The sequence below is a fragment of the Gymnodraco acuticeps genome, unplaced genomic scaffold (genome assembly GCF_902827175.1).
Source record: "Gymnodraco acuticeps unplaced genomic scaffold, fGymAcu1.1, whole genome shotgun sequence".
In the NCBI taxonomy this organism is placed as follows: domain Eukaryota; kingdom Metazoa; phylum Chordata; class Actinopteri; order Perciformes; family Bathydraconidae; genus Gymnodraco; species Gymnodraco acuticeps.
The window spans coordinates 954,448-968,782 of record NW_022990346.1 but is presented as its reverse complement, the minus strand read 5'-3'; the positions used below and the strand labels follow the sequence as shown (position 1 = coordinate 968,782).

Sequence of the window (14,335 nt, the reverse complement as noted above, 5' to 3'; positions counted from 1 at the left end):
TTTTAAAAAAGCTAATGTTTTCCCAACCAACTGGGCACTGTAGTTTGTGGTTAACAATTCTCAAAAAGGTATAAATAGTGTAATTGTTGGGGACTGTTTTCTACGGTGGCCCTGAAGTGCAAGACACTACAGCATTTCAGAAAACGCCACCGCATTTCACAAAACACCACAGCATTTCAGAAAACACAACAGCATTTCAGAAAACACCACAGCATTTCACAAAACACCACAGCATTTCACAAAACACAACAGCATTTCAGAAAACACCACAGCATTTCACAAAACACCACAGCATTTCACAAAACGCCACAGCATTTCAGAAAACACAACAGCATTTCAGAAAACACCACAGCATTTCACAAAACACCACAGCATTTCACAAAACACTACAGCATTTCACAAAACGCCACAGCATTTCAGAAAACACAACAGCATTTCAGAAAACACCACAGCATTTCACAAAACACCACAGCATTTCACATTGGACGGAAAGGGTATTCCTTTAGTGATGTTTGTGATTGGACAGAGCCAGCCAGAGAAGCACTGCTGTGATTGGTTGTTTTTGCTGCCAGTCAAGAAATGACGCTTCGTGATTGGTCAACACCCGACAGCGAAATATGTCCCAACACATCAGCCGTTAGCACACACTCAGAGCTCACAGCTCCTCATATCTGTTCTGAAACTGGACAAAAGTTAAACATGTACAAACCACAGACTGTCTGTGTCATGGCGAATACAGTCGCTGCTTTATTTATGTCTGTATGACGTTGTTGTGAGTGTGGACGGAGCAGCTACAGGTTAGTTTAGCCTGATGGATCAGATTCCATTCAGAAAACACGCATTTTAAAAGCTTTTCACTTGCCGTCTTGTCTGCAGACTTGTCAAAGCGTTAATTCATGGTTTTTACTAACCGGTATCAGTATGTTGTTACTTCGGCATCACTTTGAAACGTGTATTACAATTAAATCACGGTCAAATATGTTCATTTTGTTGTAGTTGGTATCTCCCATATAATTTACATGGAGATACGCCCCGCCCCCTCTCAGCGCCTCTTGTTTGAATGACAGGAGCAAACACAGCTGACAGCCGCGGTGAAACTCGAGCGATTAGAGTGATGCGAATATTGGGTGGTCTACCATAGTATTTACATGGAGATAAGCCCCTTAAAATCCATGAATTAATAAAGCATTAATTCTGTGTTTACTCCTGGAGAGGGGGCGGGCCGTATCTCCATGTAAATCCTATCGGAATCGGATCGATCAGGCTAAACTAACCTGTAGCTGCTCCGTCCACACTCACAACAACGTCATACAGACATAAATAAAGCAGCGACTGTATTCACCATGACATAGACAGTCTGTGTTTTGTATATGTTGAACTTTTGTCCAGTTTCTGAACAGATATGAGGAGCTGTGAGCCAGCTAACGGCTGATGTGTTGGGCCAATCACGAAGCGTCATTTCTTGACTGGCAGCAAAACAACCAATCACAGCAGTGCTTCTATGGCTGGCTCTGTCCAATCACAAACAAGAAGTGTTCTCCCTAAGGAATACCCTTTCCGTCCAATGTGAAATGCTGTGGTGTTTTCTGAAATGCTGTTGTGTTTTGTGAAATGCTGTGGTGTTTTCTGAAATGCTGTTGTGTTTTGTGAAATGCTGTGGTGTTTTCTGAAATGCTGGTGTGTTTTGTGAAATGCTGTTGTGTTTTGTGAATTGCTGTGGCGTTTTGTGAAATGCTGTGGTGTCTTGCACTTCAGGGCCACCGTAGTTTTCAGATACAGATTTATAATATTTGATGATCTAGTGAGTATTTACAGCAAAAGGGATTGAAGGGAATTGCCCATTTTCATTGTAATGAGGAAACACAAAACTAACTTAAAGTAAGTGTGTCTACCCAAGTACTGTACTTAAGTACAATATTAAGAAAAGCTGGCCGATATATTGAGTATATTATTAGATATTAGATGTAGTAAATACGTATCATGAACATCAATTTTCAATTTGCCACTTATTCTTTTCAAGCTGCTGGCATGAGACTCGTTTTGTCAAATGTAACTATATATTTTGAAAGTGGTCACTTCTTGTTGGAAGACAAAATTGTTTTTGTAAAAGGTGTGTTTTATTTCTCAAAATGGTATATCAGAATCAGGGTTCATGACCAAAGCTGAAACGTTTCAAATGATGTGCAGCCCCAATGATAAAATGTGTGGTCAACAGAGAGCAAAGTGGTGTTTACAACATAAATTCAGCCGCCCCTTGGTGTGAGTTGAACAGCCAAATGCTATCATTATAGACTCCACGGGGCCTTTGTCCCTCTCTCTGTGATCCATCTGCTGCTGGGGGGGCGCTGCAGCAGGCCTGCCATCACGCTCACTGGCACTAGGCTGTTCTACATGTGGCTGCTTGACACAACACAGCAGGAGGGGCATTATGTCCCGGTGGCAAGAGCAGTTCAATAGCTGCGGCAGCATTAGCTCTCATTACACACACACCAGCTCATTACAGCTCACCGTGGGGTGATGCTGTCAGGGGGACGTGAGCCTCCATCAGAAGAGCCTCACAGTGTGCAGAGACATGCCAGTGGAACACGTTATTCACTGATGGACCATTAAAGAAGCCCACTGCAGCTAAACAGGGCTCTCGTTGAGCAGTGTGGGATGTTGAGGCAATAATGTGTTTTAATTGTCTGCCCTATGGACCCTGCTCTGATGTGAAAGCATGCGATCAAATTACTTATTTTTTTGCCTTTTACTATTATATGCAGTTTTGGTCCTTTGAATATAAATAATGTACTTCCAAGGACATGTTTTTGATTGGGGTATAAGGGGTTTATTTGGGTTTATTTGCATTAAATATTCAATATGTTATTTTCTGTAAGTAGCGGTCGTTATTAAAACCATACAAAACGAGTTTGATGCCATTGTGAAGAATCGTGAGTATCTGAGTTTGTCTTTGTGCTCAGTTTCTACCGGGTAGGACTACTAAAAATGATCAAGATTGAAAATGTGTGTCCTCGAAATGTGGCTTTAATCAGATGAAAAGTCCATTTAGGAGGATTTCTGAAAACAACATGTGCAACGGTAAACACTGTTGATAATACATAAGAACACTGTAAGAGTTCACACCTCAACAAATTAAACAACTAGGTCTAGTTGTTTAATTCACTTTAATGCAGAAATGTTACATATTTCACCTTTAAGTTGTGGTAGAAGTGATAACTGAAATAATTGTGGCAGGAACTGAAAACAATATATGAAAACATGAAACAAACAGTTTCAGAAATGAGCTGTACACATCAATTTCCCACTGCATTTCATTTAGTTTATATTAGGTGGCTTTTCTATGAGGACGAGTTAAACTCCTGCAGTGCTCCACAGCTGAGATAAGCACACAGAAGAACACCTTGCATCCCAAAGCAAGAATCACATCATGTTGAGAGGAAATGAAACAGACCTGCTGTCCATCTCCGGTGGTACAGAGCAGAAGGTGAAATTAATTTAGATGGATAAACATGCTGACATATCAGAAATTAAATGTAATAAGCCCTAATGAATGTCTGATTTTCCACCTGTCTCTCTTTAAGTTTTGCCGGACGACACAAAAAGCCCCCTATTGTTTTATGACTTCACTGAAAAACTAATCTCAAAGTAACTTTACTGCCAGTACAGCAATGTCACCTTGTGCTAGTTAGTGTGTCTTTGTTTGACCTGAATTTTGAATGCTTTGTGATCATTTAAAGTTTCATCACATTTTTGGAATATCCGGAAAAAAAAAGAAACCGAACAAAAGCACAAAAGAAAATGATATTTCGTACAACGAAGGCAAGTTTTTAACAATAATTGGTTGGGAAGAATTTAGCAACATGGCAGCCATTACACTGTACTGTACACACATAAAGTATATTTCCATTAAAGCTGTCCCAATGTTTTTTAGCCGTATCATATTCTAGTTATATTTTCCAAGCATTATTTCTCATGCAACAATGTCCATCATTTGTTCCCTCTCCATTTGTATTTAATGGGAATGAGTCTCTTTCAAATGTCTCAGAATTAACCCAGGGCACAGGTTATTAAAAGTGTTAATACACTAAATGCAAATGTACTGCTTCACTACAGTATTGTCTCCGAGGAAACATAGCGTTGTTGATCTGGACAATTCACATTGTAACTCTTCACCCATTCATTACAGAACCTTTATCCACAAGGGAGACACTATTGGACTTATGTGTGCATGCATACGCCCCACTCTGCTTTACATTTCCAACATAAACTAACTTTAATTAGGCACATTTTATAGTCTTGTAGAGGGATGATAACATCTATGGAATCATGTAATGAATACATTGCCTATACTGTAGCTTCTCTGATTTATCCCCATTGTCTGATGTCCCATGTTTCCTCATCAATTGTACAACCCAAGTCTTATTCAATGCTATCCAAAGATGTTTACATTTGTAATGTACTCAAGGACATATATCATACCACTGTGATACTTTATTGACAATACTGATAGTTGTAGGTACAAGCCTATTTATTTTTCTCTTGATTATTGTAACCTTTCATTTAAGTATCCACTTTGAAAATATTTCCAAAGATGGCCGTGTCCCTCCAGATTGGAATTCCCTCTTAATCTGTTTAACGAAATAAAAGAAGCCTTCTTCATTCAGTTTAGTCAAATGAAACCTTTTTTTAAACCACTGAGCCCGATAAACTGTATATCTATTTTTATGTTGGTGTTGTAACATATTGATGCATACTTTTTGTTGTGGAAATATTTTCCAAGGCCCATAACTTTGACCCAGTTTATCAGTTCAAACTGTCCTGACTGAGCACACGCACCTCGTAACCTTGGCTGCTGTGCTCTCAGTGTTCTGTCTCCCTGTTCCTGCCTGTTGGCGTCAGCTGATAGAGGTGTTATGCAGCAGTTTGATGATGCTCTCAGAACTAGTTAAATACATGGGTCTGAGGTAGAGTTCTTTAGAATTGACGTGGCAACTCTACCGTGAAGTCAGAACCTCTGGCTCTTGGACTTGTGATGTGAATTCTCCGGCCGTAACTCCAAATAAACCATCAGTGTTTGACATCAAAGCTACTGCTCCTACCGTGTCTCCTTCCTGAGTCGGTGACTCCCACTGCATAGCTACACAGAAGTTTCCTCTACACTTTTGATTATAATGATGTTCTGATGTACTTGAACATGTGCTCGGGTGGGATTCATTCGTCATGTTTTTCAAAACGTTTCTATTATTTATCTTTCCAATTATCCTGTTTAAAATGTCCAAAAGTTATTTCCTGAGTGTCTGTCCTGAACATATTCTTTGTACATTTGCACCAGTGTTGCAGCTATGTTTTGTTTTTGGAGTATTCAAGTTATGGGTTGTGCATGTAAACATTACATCCTGGTTTTAGAATGGCCAGAAAATGCTTTTGAAAAAACGTTGCAGTCTCCCTTTAAAGACTGCATTATTTTTATACACCTCTCATTATCCTGCAGTAGTTTTCTACATTTCTTTGTTGACTCAATATGCCTGATTTTACTGAAAAAGCTTTAATGGCCTATTATACTTAATGGAGCCAGTGGTATTTCCTTTACTCCCTTCACTTGTTTTTATGTTAATGTCTGCACTTTATTTTGAGAATCCTAAACTGATCCTATAAACTCAAAATCCTGGCTTTTTGGACTATTTGTGTCTCTTTTGTTGCATTGTAAAATTAGGTAACCCTTTCAGTTTCAACGATTCCTCCAGCTCAGTGACATAGTTTCAGAATCTGCCCTGAGACTGGGACAATTTATGATATTGAATCCCTTTTTCTTCATGTTGAGTCCAGTCCCAATCGAGAATCTGCATCATAAAAACTGCCTCAATTGAAAAACCCTTTCAGACGAGTGTCTTATCTGAGCTCGTATAAAAAGTTCAGCTCTCAGCCAAAAGTCATAAGTCATAGGAATTTCAAGAGAATGTTTGAGGAAAGGAAAATTAATTTACTTAAGCAAATGAGTTCGAGTGATTGAAGAGTTTGGAGGGAAAGATTTGTGTTTAGGCTCATTGTGTTGAGCACCATGAGTTTCTTTAATGGTTTCTACATTGCACACATTTAGAGAGCATTCCCTAGAAAATCAACAAATCAATGTGCTGTACATTTGTTAAATGGCATTTTGGTGTTATTTTAATAATTTGTTGGTTATGTTGTTTTCATATCTGGGTGCCAGTCCCATTAAAAGCTTTTCATTTTGCTAGTACACGGCAACTTTAAAATAAAAGTATCTCTTGGACCAAGCATCTTACTACTGCTGCTGCTGCTTCTGCTCCTGTGCATTTTCCTTTTGAAATTATTTTTAGATGGAGTCATTACAGATTAATACAATACAAAATGAGGGCAGACCCAATTTATAACACAAAACCACTGCACTACTTTAGTTAAATGCTCTCTCAGATCAGTGAAGGATGTATAAGGATTTGATCTTACCATGTATGAGGTTTCATTCTGCTTGTAAACATCAGAGCTTATTGACCAGACCCTTTGTCGCCTTACATCCCAATAAAGCTGTATTATCAAGAGTCCAGACCTGCTCCTCCAGACCTGCAGTGCATTAAAGACATCATTGATTCCCTGCTCAGGACGTACTGCAGAGCAGAATAACTGAGAAACAAGTGTCAGACCTCATAACCTCCCTCATAAAGGCTCCATTAGCTCCTGCACTACTGAAAGAAACATCACTAAACTGACACCTCCACTGTGTGTGTGACCGGACGTCTGATCAGTGTGTATGTGAATGCTGGTTCAACAAATAAAACATAAGAAAATAAAATGCTTCTAAAGAAAAATCCCATTATAATATAATGTAGAAAAGTCACATTAGATTGGAAGCGATTTCCATGTACTGAAGGTCGTTTAATTTCCATCATGAAAACAGCAGGTTTTAATTTTCCTCAGCCACAGCAGGATTTTACTGCCAAGAGAGAGGAGGAGTATCTGTCAGAGACACTCCCTCCTGTCCCTAATAAGTGATTTGATTCATCAAAGTGGTGAGTCAGCAGGTCAAATTAAGCGGAGAAGATGCACATTGTTATCAAGCCTGTGTTAGTTTTGAGTGCAGAGGTGATTCCACACAGAAGAGGTCTCTTGCTCTTCTCAGTCTGGGGTGGACGTTCAGAAAAATAGCTGAATACTGTATAAAAGAAGCTGCTACAGCCACAACACATAGGCCTACTGTTTAAGGCAGTTTCGCTGTCTTAATGCACTGAGGTTACATTGAGTTACACATGAGGTTACAACTGAAACACTGAGTAGTTATTAGATCATGTTCTTCTGTTATTGATTCCCTCTGCATTGCAGTGCTCTTTTAAAAGATAGTCACCACCAACATGGCAATACATCACTGCAGGAGACCTTGCAGATGCCACTTTCATTCTGCATTTACATTCTCTTCTCCAGATTAAGACAGTGTGTTCAATTGATATTATTATTGAGGTCTATTTTAGTGATCTAATTATTTGTGTCTGTCTGTGCTGTTTATTCTGTGGTACTGTGGCCTGCATGGCTGTATTCATTTGCTATACAAATAAAGCCGAGTAGAGACGTTTGAAACTCACCAGCCCAACAGGTACTGGGACCTGGTGGTCCAGCATCAGGGAGCAGTGAAGAGGTTCAGCTCTGGTGACTGATGGCTTCAGCAGGACGCTACAATCCTCTAACGCATTTCACGTAAAGAAAACATCTCTAAAATCTAAACCCACTCACAACCGGTTGCCTTTACCCAGCTGCCATGACTTCATACAGTTTTGAGAAATAAGACACAATGCAAGTATTCTTTACCCGTTTAAAAAAATAAGTATTTTATCCAAACACTAAATATAATCATTTAATACAAAAATAAAATTGTAAATTGCCTTAAAAATAATCCAAACACATTTATCCATAAATGATTTCAGTCCGTTCTAAACTCAAAACGTTTTTTCCAGTTGTGAAAATGTGCTGCTTTTGTTCCTCATGCTAATACACTGAATGTTATAAGGTTTTAGATAGACATAACAACTGTTTATTTAATGGGAGAAATTATCAGCAGATTGATGTTCATTAAAATAACAGCAGCTGTAGATGAATGTCCTTTCACAGTTCAGATATATCACAGCTGTACAGTTCGGCCACTTGCAGATATTTTCTCCACATGAAAGTGTACAGTACCATCTGGTGGATATTTTCATACTGCACAATCCTCTCTAGACTTTCAAATATCTTAAATATTTAAACCAGGAGTAACCTTTTCATGTTATGCTTTCTCACCATTACAATAGATCCTCAGAAGGCGAAGCTTTATAAGATTTTAAACTGTATAAACTGAATTAAATTAATTGTCAGAAAAAAACCAGTTACAGTATTCCTTGTGTTTATTACATGCTGAAACTGCAAAGATCTGAGGCAATGTGTTTATTGTTTCTAAAATGTTGTTAAAAAAAATTAGACAGCAGTATTTACACTCTAAATCCAAACTACACAGCAAGTAGAATCATTTAGATATCAGGTAATGCTCCTGTAGAAGGACAGCATTTCATCCATACTCTGCTCAGGCTGCTCAGGCTGAGACTGGCTCTGCTGCTGAGGAGGAACCTGAGGAGGAACCTGAGGAGGAACCTGAGGAGGAACCTGAGGAGGAACCTGAGGAGGAACCTGGGGAGGAACCTGAGGAGGAACCTGAGGAGGAACCTGGGAAGGAACCTGGGAAGGAACCTGGGAAGGAAACTGAGGAGCATATTGGGGAGCATAATGTGTTGGATATTGTGGAGGATATTGTGGAGGATATTGTGGAGGATATTGTGGAGGATATTGTGGAGGATATTGGGACGGATATTGGTTGTAATACTGGTTTGGGTACTGGGGGGGATACATGTGAGGCGGTCCAGCAAACTGAGGAGGAGGTGGACGAGGAAACTGAGGATAATGAGGGGGAAACTGGGGATTAAAGGGAGGAGCAGACACCGGAGCGGGCTCTGCTGGAGGACCTGAAGGTGAAGCCTGTGATGGAGTCTGTGGCTGTGGAGGAGGTGGGGGAGGTGGTTGAGGGGCAGGAGGTGAGGGGGCAGTTTTTGGCGGAGGAAGTGGCTTCTCTTTGCTCTCAAAGACCTCTTCTGGGCCTTTGCTCCACTTGAAGGACATCTTGGATTTACTCTCCTGAGTTTTAACCTTCACCGATCGCTCTCTCTTCCACTCAGAAAAGTACGCAGTGGGAGGGGCGAATTCTGACTCTCGCTCATCGCGACGCCGAGATGTCCACTCGTTAAACATGGACTCTGGAGGAAACAAGAAAAAGGAGGAGTTAAAGAAGTTACTTACTTCACAAAGTAATGAAACTTTACTGAAATCCCTTAATGCCGACGATAGCATACGTTGTTTATAAAAGTTTGAATTTGTGTTCCACCCATGGCACATGTCAGTATAGATATATACCCACAGCTGCATAACATAGGACTACAAAAAGAGTGAGATCAGTATCTCCAACTATATGACCTTTAACTTAATATTCCACTTGCAGATGTATGCATGTGCAGGGAAGCACCTAAATTTACCGAAAGAATGATGCAGGACACCAAAACAGTACTGGAAAGGGATCTTAACAAGATGGGAAAACGAATGATCTTGTTTGTAACATGAAGTAGGTTTCTTCTAATATAATGCAATGCATATTATTCTTTAAATAATTGTCATTGTTAAATACAAATGTTGTCAGCTTTCCAAAGTCATTGCTAAAAAGGTAAGAGGTTTCCAAACTCTCTGAAGAACTATCTGTTCAGAACACTTAAGTGCAATGTGAAATAATAAGTGTCCTTCTGAACTTAGAAATCTGGGATGTCAAACCCTTTCCCTTTCTTCTTAACTGTGCTCATTGGACTTTGGGTTTAGCAGTCGGTTTAGCCTTTGAAGCCGCTGAATGAAATGTAACCATCATTTATTTTTTGTTCTTGCATCAGTGATTTGCCATTGTTTAAAAAAGGAAGTACAAGTCCTACTTTTGCTTGGCACTCACATGTTTTCCCGACAAACCTTAATCGTGGTCCTAAATATTTTCTCACTAGAGACCTTTTAGACAAAATTAGACATACCTTTGCCTCTGTCCCATTCCCTGACATGAGGAACTCCTGGTTTGGAGTCCTTCCTTTCCTGGATCTCAACTTCCACCTTCCTCGCTCTGCTGACCTCTGGTACCTCCTCTGGTGGAGCCGGGGGACCTATCAAGTCGCCTTCGTCGTCCCCTCCTAGGACAAACAATTCACAACAATCCCTCATTAGCGTTCATGTGATCTTTGAACTGCAGCATGCATGTAGACTTTATACACAAACGGCTGCATTTGATGTGAGGGAGTTGAGGATACACACCTTCATTGTCCTCGTCCTCCGTGCCATCCAGCTTGGCCTTCTTCGTCTTCCTAGTCCTCACTTTAGCCAATCGAGCCTTCAGGATGGCCTGCCTCTTGTCCTTCAGCTGTTCCCTCTTAGTGCGCTGCTCGGTTGTCTGAAGGACAAGAACAAAGACTGAGCAAACACTCAAGACAGCATTATTCATTTTTTTAAATAAATATAGATTTGATTAACTAGATACAACAATATAACATAGACTTAAAGTGTATAGTCGGCTGAGCAAAAGTGGGTAAACTACAAATACATAATAAAGTCCATCAAAGTGTGGATTTGTGTGCATCTACATACATGCAAGAGTATGCTTTTAGTGTGGGGGACTATGTTATCCATAGAACTTTTAAAATGCCCTCTCCTAATATATATTTATATTTTAACAGGCTAGATATGTGTTCTCACCTGGTCTCTGAGCATGTCCAGAGTTTCTCTCTGCTTCCTGCGCTGCTCGGCATCATGAGCGAACGCAAAGTAACCCACACCGAGATCCCGAGCCTCTGTGAGACAGAACAGACAGAAATATGTGTGTTGAACAGCACAAGATTTACAGAACACATACCTGTATTTCAAATGTGTGCTGGAAACATTTAAGAGATGCGTTCAAAGTAACCTTGTCCTCTGATATCCTCGTAGTGGATGGGTCCGACAGGCTTCTTCATGGCCTCCTCTTCCTCCATCTCCCACTCCTGCCTCTGCAGCTCTCGGCGCATGTCCTCCGAGAGTAAGGTCTTATCAGCAGAGGCTTTTCTACATGGAAGAGTGGTATCAATAAAGTTCCCGTCATCAAGGAACCAACTCCTGCACATTTTAAAGGTTTTATCTGTAGGATATTTACGCTTTTCCGTAAAGGTTTTGGTCCAATTTCTCAAACCCAGGCAGGTCTTTCTTCATGCATCTCCGAGATCGGCCCAAAGCATCCTCATAATCCACCCTACAGATTAACAAAGCAGCAGAACAGATTACTAACAGGATATTAAAAAAAAATGTATATATACATTTAAATAATAAGTGAAGCATCCTATTGCTATTATAGGTATCACTTTAATGGTACTGGAATTGGTATGAATATCATACTTCTTTCTGACAGCCCTATAGTATTTAACATATGTGCTTTGAAACAAAAATACTAACTGCACTTTACATTTCCTAAATCAAACCCTTACAAATATATGAAAGAGACATTACCATTCCTCATTTGGGTTTTCAGGAGGAGGGACAGGAGACCTATTTCCTCTTTCCTCATCCTCTCTTTCGCTTTTCTGTGCTAGCGTTTCTCTCTTTTTGTCAATAATCTTCTGGGTGAAATCCACCAGGAACAGTCCTTCTGTCTCTTCATCTGGGGAATACAAGACAAGTTTATTATAAAGTACATTTTGATATGGAACTAAATTATTAGAAGATATCATTTTTACTCAACCAACCTGGAAAGTCTCCTTTTGTCATTTGCTCGTAGAGTTTGGCCTTCTCCTCTAGCTTGCGTCTGTTATTAGAAGATAGAGGTTTTTGTCATCATTTTATCATGACAGTGAATCTACAATATTATATGTTGAACTCACTTTGAGGTATCCAGACTGCTCTGCTCCTCAGACAGCTGCTCCGCATCTTTCTCAGCTCTTGCTGAGACTCCAGTGTTTTGTTTGATCCAGACATTAGGTTTCTACTCAAGAGCATGAAGACGAAACATCGTTAGTGATCTCACTAACATTTAATGATTATCTTCTTCATCGGTAATGGATCAAATGTCATAAAATAGTGCAAATGTCCATCCTAGTTTTCTCAATATCTCGGGTTTTTTCAGTACATAACCGGGAGATATTCAGTTAATATGATATACAAGAAGAAGGAGAATATATCTGAGAAGCAGAACATGTTATAAGCTTTTCTGACATTTATGCAAGAAAACGTACTTTTACAAATTAAAAATAATGAGTCAACCAATCGTTGTAGCTCTAGATCTCTTTCATTAAACAAACAGGTAAAAATAGGCCCCAAAACAAATACCACATAATGTACCTTGACTTTGGCTCTTGATGTGAACCCAGCTCCTGTGTTTTCATGCCCAAGTTTGTCCTGTTTGAATTGTTCCTGCTTCCTGTACAGTTCAGCTTTAAGGTCCACCAGCTGTAAGAACACACGTGATGTCAGAAATAACGTTATACTTAAATCAATAGTTATTGTTTTGCTACTAACACAGCTGTAACTCTGTTTATGTGTTAGCAACATAGCCTGAGAGTTAGCTACCGTTAGCTGTTATATTTAACTAAACGCCACACAGCAGCGATAGTAGTTTGTAAAGCTGCTTCTGAATGCCACTCACAGATGAAGCCGTCACGTTGAAGGGTTTCTTCTTTTTATCCATGTTTATCACTTCTTTAATACTCCATGATGTGCGAGCTGCTGCTGCTGCTGAGCTGCTGACATGGATGAATAATAAGAAGGCGTGCTGACTTCTTCTTCTTCTTCTTCTCTCGTTTTTGGCGGATTGCAAACCACTTAAAATGTGCATACCGCCACCTACTGTACATGAGTATGAATCATCATATCATTCCAACTCTTTAACCTATGATATAATCAAAATAAATCAAAATAAATCAATAAATCAACAAAACCATGAAATAAATAAAACAAAAATACAAATATATGTTCTTTCCTGACCTAACCTAAAATTCTTTTTCCTACCCCATCCACTCAAGAATGTAAACAGTGCCTTTCTGGTAGCTCTTACTCCCTCTCCTTTTGTTCCCAAAACACCAACCACACTCCATTCCCTCTCTGCCTCTAAAACTTTAGCCTTTAATTTTTCTCTTTCCGCTTTATAGATGTCACAATGTAACAAGATATGTTCTACATCTTCTTTTACTCCGCAGTTCCCACACTTGTCCCTGTCACTTTTCCCCATGATAGCGTACCATTCAAAGTCGTGTGATTTATTCTGAGTCTAGCTATCGTGATTTCCTTCCTTCTGTTTCTTTCTTTATAAATAAATTGTAATTGTCTTTTGTACTTTGTGATGGTCTTTGCCTTTCTGGTCTTTCTCCCACCTTTTCTGCCAGATCTCCATCCATTTTTTCTTAATTACTGCTTTTCCTTCTCCTTTACCAAGTTGAACTGGTAATGTTATTTCCTTTTGTAGTGCACTTTTTGCTAATTTATCAGCACACTTGTTCCCTTTCACCCCCTCATGTGCAGGCACCCAGCAGAACTGCAGATCTATACCGCCTCTGTGCAGTCTTAACGATTCAGTTATATGAGAATGTCTTCTCTGGCAGTTGTTGTTGATTGTGTGCTTTGTAATATGGACAATGAATCTGTGCATATTACCACCCTATCTGGTCTGACCTCTTCAACCCACTGCAATCTTATTATTACAGCAAGCATTTCTGCTGTATACACTGATAATTGATCAGACGCTCTTTTTTCAACTCCAACACACTCTTCCTTGTTCTTAGAACCATCTGTGTAAATGTGTAGGTAATTGTAGTACTTTTCGTTCAGATACATACTTGTTTTAATTCCCACTTCATTTATTTGCCACTCATTTTTCCTTTCTACAATACTCATATCTATTTTAGCTTCTGGGAAAAGCCATAGAGGAACACTGCTAAATGGGGTTGCTTTGGCAAACCCCATTATTCTCCACTCCATATGCCCTCGTTCTTTCCTTACTTGTCCAGCCAAACCCACGTCCCTGAAATTTTGCATATTCCCAGCAATCCTGTAATATTCTGTTTGAAATATTTTCTTCTCCATTTCCTTAGTCTGACCCATGAAAGAGCAAGGTTCTCTCTTCTGATCTCCAGAGGTGTTTCTCCTGCTTCTATCAGAACTGCATTGATAGGGGATGACTTTATAGCTCCAATACACAGCCGCAATGCTTTATATTGTATTCTATAAATTTTTAAAAGTGATGTTTTTGCTACTGCTCCAT

General features: G+C 39.6%; 1 protein-coding gene across 2 annotated transcripts; it reads right to left on the bottom strand.

Annotated features, from left to right (window-relative positions):
- Window positions 1-8,015: 8,015 nt before the first annotated feature.
- ccdc174 (coiled-coil domain containing 174) lies at window positions 8,016-12,855 on the bottom strand. 2 transcript variants are annotated; one of them, XM_034223685.1, is made up of 12 exons: window positions 12,725-12,855; window positions 12,421-12,528; window positions 11,964-12,064; window positions 11,829-11,887; window positions 11,593-11,743; window positions 11,243-11,338; window positions 11,018-11,154; window positions 10,810-10,904; window positions 10,372-10,507; window positions 10,098-10,250; window positions 8,716-9,287; window positions 8,016-8,667 (listed from the first exon to the last, which is right to left on the bottom strand). In XM_034223685.1, the coding sequence occupies exons 1-12, from the start codon at window positions 12,764-12,766 to the stop codon at window positions 8,518-8,520; spliced, it is 1,800 nt and encodes a 599-aa protein (XP_034079576.1). In that variant the 5' UTR covers window positions 12,767-12,855; the 3' UTR covers window positions 8,016-8,517. The 2 variants fall into 2 exon arrangements, with proteins under 2 accessions (XP_034079576.1, XP_034079575.1); XM_034223684.1 differs by having other exon boundaries at window positions 8,016-9,287.
- Between the last annotated feature and the right edge of the window lie 1,480 nt (window positions 12,856-14,335).

Bases quoted from the DNA above. Each gene is read 5' to 3' on its own strand.
- ccdc174 (XM_034223684.1), bottom strand. From the start codon at position 12,766: ATGGATAAAAAGAAGAAACCCTTCAACGTGACGGCTTCATCT. The intron at 12,065-12,420 runs GTACATTATGTG...GCTCTTGAGTAG, and splicing joins CATCAAGAGCCAAAGTCAAG to AAACCTAATGTCTGGATCAA. The intron at 11,744-11,828 runs GTTGGTTGAGTA...TGTATTCCCCAG, and splicing joins GACAAAAGGAGACTTTCCAG to ATGAAGAGACAGAAGGACTG.